The sequence below is a fragment of the Salmo salar genome, chromosome ssa07, assembly GCF_905237065.1.
Source record: "Salmo salar chromosome ssa07, Ssal_v3.1, whole genome shotgun sequence".
NCBI lineage: Eukaryota > Metazoa > Chordata > Actinopteri > Salmoniformes > Salmonidae > Salmo > Salmo salar.
Window position 1 is genome coordinate 57,215,855 of NC_059448.1, and position 12,224 is coordinate 57,228,078.

Below are 12,224 nucleotides of genomic sequence, written 5' to 3' on the forward strand. Positions count from 1 at the left end.
TCCAAAAGAATGTGGTGATCGATGGTATCAAAAGCGGCACTAAGATCTAGGAGCACGAGGACAGATGCAGAGCCTCGGTCTGACGTCATTAAAAGGTCATTTACCACCTTCACAAGTGCAGTCTCAGAGCTATGATGGGGTCTAAAACCAGACTGAAGCGTTTCGTATACATTGTTTGTCTTCAGGAAGGCAGTGAGTTGCTGTGCAACAGCTTTTTCTAACATTTTTGAGAGGAATGGAAGATTCGATATAGGTCGATAGTTTTTTATAATTTCTGGATCAAGATTCGGCTTTTTCAAGAGAGGCTTTATTACTGCCACTTTTAGTGAGCTTGGTACACATCCGGTGGATAGAGAGCCGTTTATTATGTTCAACATAGGAGGGCCAAGCACAGGAAGCAGCTCTTTCAGTAGTTTAGTTGGAATAGGGTCCAGTATGCAGCTTGAGGGTTTGGAGGCCATGATTATTTTCATCATTGCGTCAAGAGATATAGTCCTAAAACACTTTAGTATCTCCCTTGATCCTAGGTCCTGGCAGAGTTGTGTAGACTCAGGACAATGGAGCTTTGGAGGAATACCCAGATTTAAAGAGGAGTCTGTAATTTGCTTTCTAATGATCATGATCTTTTCCTCAAAGAAGTTCATAAATGTATTACTGCTGAAGTGAAAGCCATCCTCCATTTGCGAAGGCTGCTTTTTAGTTAGCTTTGCAACAGTATCAAAAATAAATTTCGGATTGTTCTTATTTTCCTCAATTAAGTTGGAAAAATAGGATGATCGAGCAGCAGTGAGGGCTCTTCGATACTGCACGGTACTGTCCTTCCAAGCTAGTCGGAAGACCTCCAGTTTGGTGCGGCGCCATTTCCGTTCCAATTTTCTGGAAGCTTGCTTCAGAGCTCGTGTATTTTCTGTATACCAGGGAGCTAGTTTCTTATGACAGATGTTTTTAGTTTTTAGGGGTGCAACTGCATCTAGGGTATTGCGCAAGGTTAAATTGAGTTCCTCGGTTAGGTGGTTAACTGATTTTTGTCCTCTGACGTCCTTGGGTAGGCAGAGGCAGTCTGGAAGGGCATCAAGGAATCTTTGGGTTGTCTGAGAATTAATAGCACGACTTTTAATGCTCCTTGGTTGGGGTCTGAGCAGATTATTTGTTGCAATTGCAAACGTAATAAAATGGTGGTCCGATAGTCCAGGATTATGAGGAAAAACATTTAGATGCACACCATTTATTCCATGGGACAAAACTAGGTCCAGAGTATGACTGTGGCGGTGAGTAGGTCCAGAGACATGTTGGACAAAACCCACTGAGTCGATGATTGGAGTGGGTCTGTGGACTTTTCCATGTGAATGTTAAAGTCACCAAAAATTTGAATATTATCTGCTATGACTACAAGATCCGATAAGAATTCAGGGAACTCAGTGAGGAACACTGCATATGGCCCAGGAGGCCTGTAAACAGTAGCTATAAAAAGTGAGTGAGTAGGCTGCATAGATTTCATGACTAGAAGCTCAAAAGACGAAAACGTCATTGTTTTTTTTTTTGTAAATTGAAATTTGCTATCGTAAATGTTAGCAACACCTCCGCCTTTGCCGGATGCACGGGGGTATGGTCACTAGTGTAACCAGGGGGTGAGGCCTCATTTAACACAGTAAATTCATCAGGCTTAAGCCATGTTTCAGTCAGGCCAATCACATCAAGATTATTATCAGTGATTAGTTCATTGACTATAACTGCCTTGGAAGTGAGGGATCTAACATTAAGTAACCCAATTTTGAGATGTGAGGTATCACAATCTCTTTCAATAATGGCAGGAATGGAGGTCTTTATACTAGTGAGATTGCTAAAGCGAACACCGCCATTTTTAATTTTGCCCAACCTAGATCGAGGCACAGACACGGTCTCAATGGGGAAAGCTGAGCTGACTACGCTGACTGTGCTAGTGGCAGACTCCACTAAGCTGGCAGGCTGGCTAACAGCCTGCTGCCTGGCCTGCACCCTATTTCATTGTGGAGCTAGAGGAGTTAGAGCCCTGTCTATGTTCGTAGATAAGATGAGAGCACCCCTCCAGCTAGGATGGAGTGCGTCACTCCTCAACAGGCCAGGCTTGGTCCTGTTTGTGGGTGAGTCCCAGAAAGAGGGCCAATTATCTACAAATTCTATCTTTTGGGAGGGGCAGAAAACAGTTTTCAACCAGCGATTGAGTTGTGAGACTCTGCTGTAGAGCTCATCACTCCCCCTAATTGATGAAACCTGAGCTGGAATGTGAAGCTAACTGAAGCTGGTTAGCTTTAGAAAACCCTGAGTTGATTTAGCTTGCTTCGTAGTATACCACTCAGACGTTAAGAACCTAATCCTGATTTACAGTCACCTTTGACCCCACAATACACACCATATATGACATCCCCTTACGGTCAGTCCAGGAAAGGTCAGTCATGTCTGGTTCAGTTAAGCATGGTCCCGTTTGGCTGTAATACAGTGTGTCTGTTTCAATGTGTAGTATTAATGGGTAACAGTGTTGATTCATTTAACATTATAACGTCATAGGTCTGTGAAGAATGATTTCAAATGACTAACAAGTTTTACATACAACAGAGATGGTGTGATGGGGATCATATCTCAAACAGTGCCATCTAGGGGGAGAAAGAAGAAGTGTCATCACTGAGTTAATTAGCAGTGCCACTGTCAGAGAAGAAGGCACTTGTCACATGACCTGAAAAGTTTGTATTTTCCTCTAAAGCCTTGGAGAGTGTTGAGACTAGAAACCTCATTCTGTGACCTGTATCTTTCCTTCCAGACAGATGTAAAGTAGCTCGGCCCTCCATGTAGACCAGAGAGTAGCAGAGAGCACTGTGGAGAGAAACAGCAGGTTACCAATAGAATAGATCAGAGACCAGAGGAACTTTAATCCTGAAGCATGGAGAGCAGATCCCTAGGAGAGGTATCATCGTATCGTCCTCCAACAACCAATAGATGTGAGTCTATGAGCGTGTACTCAGAGTATTGTCCCCATCCTGCCTTTTTATTCTCATCTTATGACTAAATAGTTCTTTGTCCAAATTTTATGTTTTCTTTCAGTTTTCATGATTGTGGATGTTTTTCACATGGATCAGTAAGTTAGACTTTCGAGTGAAGCTTTCACCACACACATCACAGCTCGCCTGTGTGAGTCCGTATATGCGCCGTTAGGGTCCCCTTCTGGCTGAAGCTTTTCCCACAGTCTCCACAGCTAAATGATTTCTCTCATGTGTGAGTATGTATATGCTTCCTAAGTTTCCCCTTCAAATTGAAGCTTTTCCCGCAGTCAGCACAGTTAAATGTTTTTTCTCCTGTGTGAATCTGTATATGCGTGGCTAGGGCCCACTTGCGATTAAAGCTCTTCCCACAGTCGCCACCACAATAAAATTTCTCCCCTGTGTGAATCTTCATGTGCTTGGACAGCTCCACTTTGAGTTTGACAGTCTTGCCACAAACAGGGCAGGTGTTGGGTTTCCCACTGTGACAGAGGCGGATATGGGCCTTAAGTTTACAGGTGGAGTTGTAGCGTATTCTGCAGAAGCTGCATTCACTGAGTCTCTTCTTGTAGAGAGTCACATGCCTCTGCAGGTCAGCTTTCAGAGCAAACAATTCACCACAGTCATGGCAGCGGTGAGTTTTTCGAGACGTGGTGCTGGGTTTGAAACAGTGTTCCACCACTGATGGACTTGGATCCAATGGTGGGCTGGGATCCAATGGTGGGCTGAGATCCAATGGTGGGCTGAGATCCAATGGTGGGCTGCAGTCAAGTGCCACTGGGTCGCTACTTACGGCTGAGCTTTGGCTGGAGGGATTGTTCTGATTATCTGGAGGGTCACAGGGAATGTAGAGACCCTTAAGGTGGGTCACAGTAACAAAAGGTGTGAGATCCAGTTGTTTGGGGTCACTCTCTCTGTTCTGCACAGTCTGGGTTTGGGGTAGAGTCAAGGACTGAAGTGGGTCCTCCTGATCACATTCACTTTTCACACAGGAATGAGTAAATTTGATATCAGCCTCCAGCCCTTGAAGCTGCTCTTCCTCCTGACTGGTCCTGAGGTCCTCCTGTTCCTCTTTAATCTGTGGAAGCTCTGGGTTCTCCTGCCCCAGACTAGGGCTCCACTCCTGCTCACAGTGCTGCTGCTCACGGAGAACCTCCTCTTCAGAGACAGTGAAAGAGAGCTGCAGGGAGTCTGGAGGAAAGGAGAGAGGAACAGAGGTTCTCTATACAGCTTTTAGACATCAGGGTTGGGGTCAATTCAAAGTTAAAACTAGAATCCTTAGTTGCTACATAAAATGTTTTGATGGTCAGTCCTTGCAGCCATAGCTCGGTCTATTGACAGTGGTTTCATTTCTCCAGGCTCATCTTCACCTTTTTACCAAAACAGAGGCGGGGTAACCCTGCTTTATTATTGTTTCAATTAAGGACTCTAGCTTTAAGTAGATTCATGAAGTAAACAAAAATTCCAATTCAATAATTGAACAATTAGAATCTACAATCAATTACTTCTCAATAAACTGAAGATAATATGCTACTTATTTCAAAAGTTTATAATCTTTTAAATTTATGAATTCAAAATCACTTCCTGGTTTTTGTGACAATGTTTGTTTCCATGTACGGTATTAGCAAAGATGGTTTGGTATGAAGAGATGTAGAAACCGCTTCTCCAAAAGAAATCCCCGATCACGCCTGTAGGCGATGTCATGGCGACGTTAGCTAGCTAAGTGCAGAAACACGTCATCGGGTCTAACCAGGGCTACGTTCAGTACATTAAAACATAATAGACCGCTCAATTGAACAAAAACGTCACCATACTGAGCGACCAGTTGAAAAACGGGGATGGGTTGGGTTGTGGGTTCAAAATGTACCGCTGCCCTTTAAATACATCACTCATTGCTTCAAGCCACACCCTGGCACACCCACCGAACGGAAGTAAAGTATCTCAAAGCCAGTCAAGAACGTACAAGAAAGTTTTGGGAAAACCAGTCGTTTAGTATAAACCGTTCCGCAACGTAGCACATGAACTGAACGCACCCCAGGGGAGAACGACTGCACATTGAAGCCATGGAAGTTCAAGGCCAACCACGGTAGTGCAGGCATTGTTAGCAGAACAGGATCCCACATTAAAGTGAATAGAATAATGGCGATTTTCATGGTCAATCTTTGTGTAAATAAAAAATGTTTTTAAGACAATCATTGTACCAATAATTGCTTTTAATACACCAGATGTGTGTCCTTAAACCAATTATTATTAAATCGCACGCAAAAAAAAATTAAGTAGCCTGCAGTACCTATTTACTCAATGAGAGGCAGCACTAAGCTAGCCTGCAACGTCACTTCCTGGAGTAGCTTAAACTGCTCATGTTATGTCTCCATGAGACTAAATCTTAAACTACTTTTTTGGCTTCATATGCGCTGTTGAGTATTCACATAGGAATGAATGATGTTACGTGATCAATGGTTTTGTCCATTCATATATACAGTTGAAGTTGGAAGTTTACATACACCTTAGCCAAATACATTTAAACTCCGTTTTTCACAATGCCTGACATTTAATCCTAATAAAGATTCCCTGTCTTAGGTCAGTTAGGATCACCAGTTTATTTTAAGAATGTGAAATGTCAGAATAATAGTAGAGATAATTATTTATTTCAGCTTTTATTTCTTTCAACACATTCCCAGTGGGTCAGAAGTTTACAAACACTCAATTAGTATTTGGTAGCATTGCCTTTAGATGGTTTAACTTGGGTCAAACATTTCGGGTAGCCTTCCACAAGCTTCCCACAATAAGTTGGGTGAATTTTGGCCCATTCCTCCTGACAGAGCTGGTGTAACTGAGTCAGGTTTGTAGGCCTCCTTGCTCGCACAAGCTTTTTCAGTTCTACCCACAAATGTTCTATAGGATTAAGGTCAGGGCTTGGTGATGGCCACACCAATACCTTGACTTTGTTGTCCTTAAGCCATTTTGCCGCAACTTTGGAAGTATGCTTGAGGTCATTGTCCATTTGGAAGACCCATTTGCGACCAAGCTTTAATAAAACATATTGAAATGCAGATCGCTTAAAACCTAAACAGTTTATTTATTGCGTTATCTACCTAGCCATCACTACATCTACATACGAACCTATCCTACATAGTTGTATTTCCGGTGTGATCCGCAGCAGTCTCCGTAGCCGATCATTCTCCTCGTGGTACTCTGCTACCGTTTGCTCAACTGCACCCAAAATATCCACAGCAACCGCCGTTAAACGCTCATTTAAAAACACACGAAACGACTGTAGTTTAGACATGTTTCAGTCGACTGAGAGTTGAAGAAAGAACGATGGTGACAAACACACTTCGTTTTATTTCCGTATTTTATTTTTCTGTTTTTAGAAGCGGGTGGAGAGCCCATAAACACAACACAGCGCCACAATGTGGGTGGGGGGTTTTAATACAAGTTACAGACCAATTATAATGGAAATAGATAACTACGTTAGGAAAGTTTGAGTAATAGTGTTATTATTAGTGTATGCTTGGGACTAAACCAGAGAATGCCATTATCAAGAGCAATTATAAAGACATGCGATTGAAATGGGGCTGACAAAACACTGTAATCTACTTAACACAGAGTTTGCAGGTATAGAAAATGCACTTATCTGGAGTCGACTGAATATCATTGCTTGAGCAGCATTAGATCAAAATGGATGAGAAATACTCTTGGACAAATGGAAGGATATACACTGCTCAAAAAAATAAAGGGAACACTTAAACAACACAATGTAACTCCAAGTCAATCACACTTCTGTGAAATCAAACTGTCCACTTAGGAAGCAACACTGATTGACAATAAATTTCACATGCTGTTGTGCAAATGGAATAGACAACAGGTGGAAATTATAGGCAATTAGCAAGACACCCCCAATAAAGGAGTGGTTCTGCAGGCAGGGACCACAGACCACTTCTCAGTTCCTATGCTTCCTGGCTGATGTTTTGGTCACTTTTGAATGCTGGCGGTGCTTTCACTCTAGTGGTAGCATGAGACGGAGTCTACAACCCACACAAGTGGCTCAGGTAGTGCAGCTCATCCAGGATGGCACATCAATGCGAGCTGTGGCAAGAAGGTTTGCTGTGTCTGTCAGCGTAGTGTCCAGAGCATGGAGGCGCTACCAGGAGACAGGCCAGTACATCAGGAGACGTGGAGGAGGCCGTAGGAGGGCAACAACCCAGCAGCAGGACCGCTACCTCCGCCTTTGTGCAAGGAGGAGCAGGAGAAGCACTGCCAGAGCCCTGCAAAATGACCTCCAGCAGGCCACAAATGTGCATGTGTCTGCTCAAATGGTCAGAAACAGACTCCATGAGGGTGGTATGAGGGCCCGACATCCACAGGTGGGGGTTGGGCTTACAGCCCAACACCGTGCAGGACGTTTGGCATTTGCCAGAGAACACCAAGATTGGCAAATTCGCCACTGGCGCCCTGTGCTCTTCACAGATGAAAGCAGGTTCACATTGAGCACGTGACAGACGTGACAGAGTCTGGAGACGCCGTGGAGAACGTTCTGCTGCCTGCAACATCCTCCAGCATGACCGGTTTGGCGGTGGGTCAGTCATGGTGTGGGGTGGCATTTCTTTGGGGGGCCGCACAGCCCTCCATGTGCTCGCCAAAGGTAGCCTGACTGCCATTAGGTACCGAGATGAGATCCTCAGACCCCTTGTGAGACCATATGCTGGTGTGGTTGGCCCTGGGTTCCTCCTAATGCAAGACAATGCTAGACCTCATGTGGCTGGAGTGTGTCAGCAGTTCCTGCAAGAGGAAGGCATTGATGCTTTGGACTGGCCCGCCCGTTCCCCAGACTTGAATCCAATTGAGCACATCTGGGACATCATGTCTCGCTCCATCCACCAACGCCACGTTGCACCACAGACTGTCCAGGAGTTGGCGGATGCTTTAGTCCAGGTCTGGGAGGAGATCCCTCAGGAGACCATCCGCCACCTCATCAGGAGCATGCCCAGGTGTTGTAGGGAGGTCATACAGGCACAATACAATACATCAAAGTTGGATCAGCCTGTAGTGTGGTTTTCCACTTTAATTTTGAGTGTGACTCCAAATCCAGACCTCCATGGGTTGATAAATTGGATTTCCATTGATTATTTTGGTGTGATTTTGTTGCCAGCACATTCAACTATGTAAAGAAAAAAGTATTTAATAAGATTATTTCTTTCATTCAGATCTAGGATGTGTAAGTGTTCCCTTTATTTTTTTGAGCAGTATATTATAAAATTCCCCTACATTGTTTTACTCAAATAATGCAGGAAAATACACATTTTTCAACTACAAAAATAAAGTTTCCTGCTGGACAAGAATTGTTCCGACTTTCAAGAATCCCTGAGCTGTCCACCTTGATTTTGGCTAGCTTTATCACACATCTGTGCATTCCAAAAGGGATTTATTCACTTTACCTTCCAAAAGGAACCTGACTTTGCCCCCAAGACAGTCACACTCACGGACAGGACGGGCTAGCGTGCGAGAGAGAGAGAGAGAATACTGTTACCAGAACACTGACTTCCGTTTCACTCCACAGGATACTAGGAGATCTAGTAGAGAGAGAAACAGGAGAGTGTTGTGACTATCTCTCTATAATGTCCTGTTGTGCTGCTTTGTCCTGTTGTGCGAATGTCTGGCAACATATTGTCATCATTACTTCAGTGACATACAGAACATACTGTATGTCACTGATTTAGTTTACTAGGGTGACTGGGGAACAAATTGCATGCTTAAAGGTAACCTTTATAGATTAAACCAATGAAAAAGAAAGTTGAGTCATGTCTGATGGGTCTGGCTGAGAGTGAGAGACACACACACACACACACACACACACAGGGAAGGAAAGAGGGATGAAATATACAATAGACATTCTCACTTCTCATGTTGTTGTAGCCTACTGGAAGGATCCTTGTTAGTGTAATAGATCCACCTCATTGGCCAGCTAGCCGATTTCCTTTTGCTGTAGTAGGATGTCATGCAGACACCTCTTAATCAGAGGGACACTGAGGAGCAAACATGTGTTTAGTTTTATTTACTCAACATTCATTAGTCTAGAAGCCTGTATGTATAGAATGAAAGATGTCCTCCTTTTTAGGAACATTTAAGCAGATACCCAGTCTACACCTCTTTCTATTGTAGTAGACTAATGCATACAGTTAAAGTCCCACTCCTCCACATTGTGGTCAATCTGGATAACACACACCTGTTTAGTTTGACTCTCCTGGTGTTGTGAACCTAATCCTGATTTACAGTCACCTCTGGCCCCACAATACACAACATCTATAACATATTCCCTCATTCCCATGGACAGTCATGTCTGGTTCAGCTTAGCATGGTCCTGTTTGGCATTAATACAGTGTGTGTGTTTTAATGTGTTTAGTAATTGGTAAGAGTCAGGGGCATCATGCACCCATTATTTTAGAGGGGGCACGAAGTACGTGAGGTTCGAGGGGGCATGGTCCAGAGAATGAAGCATGTTTTTAACACCTGAAACTGCCTTTTCCTGCAAGCTAGAGTCATAATCATTACGGCAATATGTATATTTTTCTGCGTAGGTTATCTAAGCAGAACTCGTTGCCTGTTCAATGGTCATTGATTCTTTAAGAACTTGTAGGCCTTGGGAGTTTAGTACAACTGCTACATTGGTATATAGTATCTTATAAACCGAGTAGTTTGGGTCCTGGATAGTGATTGGCTGAAAGCTGTGGTGTATCAGACATTATAAACCGGGTGGTTCGAGTCCTGAATTCTGATTGGCTGAAAGCCATGGTATATCAGACCGTATACAATGGGTATGACAAAAAACGACTATTAACTGGTCTTATTACATTGGTAACCAGTTCATAATAGCAACAAGTCACCTTGGGAGTTTGTGGTATATGGCCAATCTACCACGGCTTAGGGCGGTATCCAGACACCGCGTTGCATCGTGCTTAAGAACAAATCTTATCCATGGTATATTGGCCATATAACTCATCCCCTCGGGCCTTATTGCTTAAATAACCTAATAATTAAAGCTATTTTAGTAATTTCTAAAGTCTAGCAACCTTGCCAGCCGCCATGCTAAACAAAAATATAAACGCAACATGCAACAATTTCAACGATTTTAGTTACAGTTCATATAAGGAATTCAATCAATTGAAATAAATTAATTAGGCCATATTCTATGGATTTCACATGACTGGGCATGGGTGCAGCCATGGGTGGGCCTTTGAGGGCATAGGCCAACCCCCTTGGCAGACAGGCCCACCCACTGGGGAGCCAGGCCCAGCCAATTAGTTTTTCCACCCAAAAGGGCTTTATTACAGACAGAAATACTCCTCAATACCCACCCACCCCAGACGATCCTGTAGGGGAAGAAGCCGGATGTGGAGGTCCTGGGCTGGCGTGGTTACACGTGGTCTGCGGTTGTGAGGCCGGTTGGACGTACTGCCAAATTCTCTAAACCGACATTGGAGGCAGCTTATGGTAGAGAAATTAACATGAAATTATTTGGCAACAGCTCTGGTGGACACTCCTGCAATCAGCATGCCAGTGGCACGCTCCCTCAAAACTTGAGACATCTGTGGCATTGTGTTGTGTGACAAAAATGCACATTTTAGAGTGGCCTTTTATTGTCCCCAGCACAAAGTGCACCTGTGTAATGATGATGCCATTTAATCAGCTTCTTGATGTGCCACACCTGTCAGATGGATGGATTATCTTGGCAAAGGAGAAATGCTCACTAACAGGGACTATGACTACTACAGGTTTAGATAACTAGCCGCTAGACTAATTTACCAGTCTAAAAAATGTTAGCTGACATGGGCTAAATGAGTGACTATCAGTGACGGAGATAACAACAGAAAAACTGTTGATGCTCAACCAAACTACAGAATGGCATCTTGTGTTTTGTACTATTCTAACTCGCCACTTGAGTTAACTTGAGACCCCGACAATTAAAACAAAAAATGGGGGGGGAGTTGAGGGCCTTCAAAAGGAGGGCCAATCCCTGCGCTAGACTATCTAGCATGTCTTTGCTCCGTGGTGCACCTTGGAAGGAACCACTTACTAGGGAGAATTGGAGGGTAGGGGGGGTACTCTTGATCCAGTCAGTGTTCCCCCGTCGCAAAATACCGCTGACACATCTTCTCTATCAATACAGTGAGGGAAAAAAGTATTTGATCCCCTGCTAATTTTGTACATTTGCCCACTGACAAAGAAATGATCAGTCTATAATTTTAATGGTAGATTTATATGAACAGTGAGAGACAGAATAACAGAAAAAAATACAGAAAAACACATGTCAAAAATGTTATAATTTGATTTGCATTTTAATGAGGGAAATAAGTATTTGACCCCCTCTCTATCAGAAAGATTTCTGGCTCCCAGGTGTCTTTTATACAGGTAACGAGCTGAGATTAGGAGCACACTCTTAAAGGGAGTGCTCCTAATCTCAGTTTGTTACCTGTATAAATGACACCTGTCCACAGAAGCAATCAATCAATCAGATTCCAAACTCTCCACCATGGCCAAGACCAAAGAGCTCTCCAAGGATGTCAGGGACAAGATTGTAGACCTACACAAGGCTGGAATGGGCTACAAGACCATCGCCAAGCAGCTTGGTGAGAAGGTGACAACAGTTGGTGCGATTATTCGCAAACGGAAGAAACACAAAAGAACTGTCAATCTCCCTCGGCCTGGGGCTCCATGCAAGATCTCACCTCGTGGAGTTGCAATGATCATGAGAACGGTGAGGAATCAGCCCAGAGCTACACGGGAGGATCTTGTCAATGATCTCAAGGCAGCTTGAGATCATTTATTCTGTCTCTAACTGTTCAAATAAACCTACCATTAAAATTATAGACTGATCATTTTTGTCAGTGGGCAAACGTACAAAATCAGCAGGGGATCAAATACTTTTTTCCCTCACTGTAATTATGATAAAACGTGGGTTAATAAATTAAGTTCAGTAATTAATGGAACAATGGTAAATGAAATAACACTGGTAAATGTAATACATGTTCTATTTGTAATAACTTAACGTTTTTATGTGTTAAACCTGGTTAATGTAATAACTTGCCAGTAAACGTAATAACTTTTTCCAATGAATTTACTAAGTTATTACATTAACCAGTGAATAACACATTTTTTTTAATGAATAATGTAATAACAAAATCAATGCTTTATGCAGTACTGCCCTCAATTTAA

At 43.2% G+C, this 12,224-nt stretch overlaps 1 protein-coding gene across 7 annotated transcripts; it reads right to left on the reverse strand.

Moving 5' to 3' along the window:
- Window positions 1–2,299: 2,299 nt before the first annotated feature.
- LOC123743790 (zinc finger protein 250) lies at window positions 2,300–11,213 on the reverse strand. 7 transcript variants are annotated; one of them, XR_006770689.1, is made up of 5 exons: window positions 6,135–6,697; window positions 3,147–4,202; window positions 2,764–2,847; window positions 2,588–2,630; window positions 2,300–2,465 (listed from the first exon to the last, which is right to left on the reverse strand). XR_006770689.1 is itself a non-coding variant. In XM_045722359.1 (5 exons), exons 3-5 carry the CDS (start codon window positions 8,915–8,917, stop codon window positions 3,241–3,243), a joined length of 1,026 nt encoding a protein of 341 aa, XP_045578315.1. In that variant the 5' UTR covers window positions 8,918–9,037; window positions 10,367–10,496; window positions 11,086–11,213; the 3' UTR covers window positions 2,300–3,240. The 7 variants fall into 7 exon arrangements, 4 of the variants coding, with proteins under 4 accessions (XP_045578315.1, XP_045578316.1, XP_045578314.1 ...); XM_045722359.1 differs by lacking the exon at window positions 6,135–6,697 and adding exons at window positions 8,450–8,506; window positions 8,911–9,037; window positions 10,367–10,496; window positions 11,086–11,213 and having other exon boundaries at window positions 2,300–4,202; XR_006770688.1 differs by having other exon boundaries at window positions 2,300–2,630.
- Window positions 11,214–12,224: the final 1,011 nt, after the last annotated feature.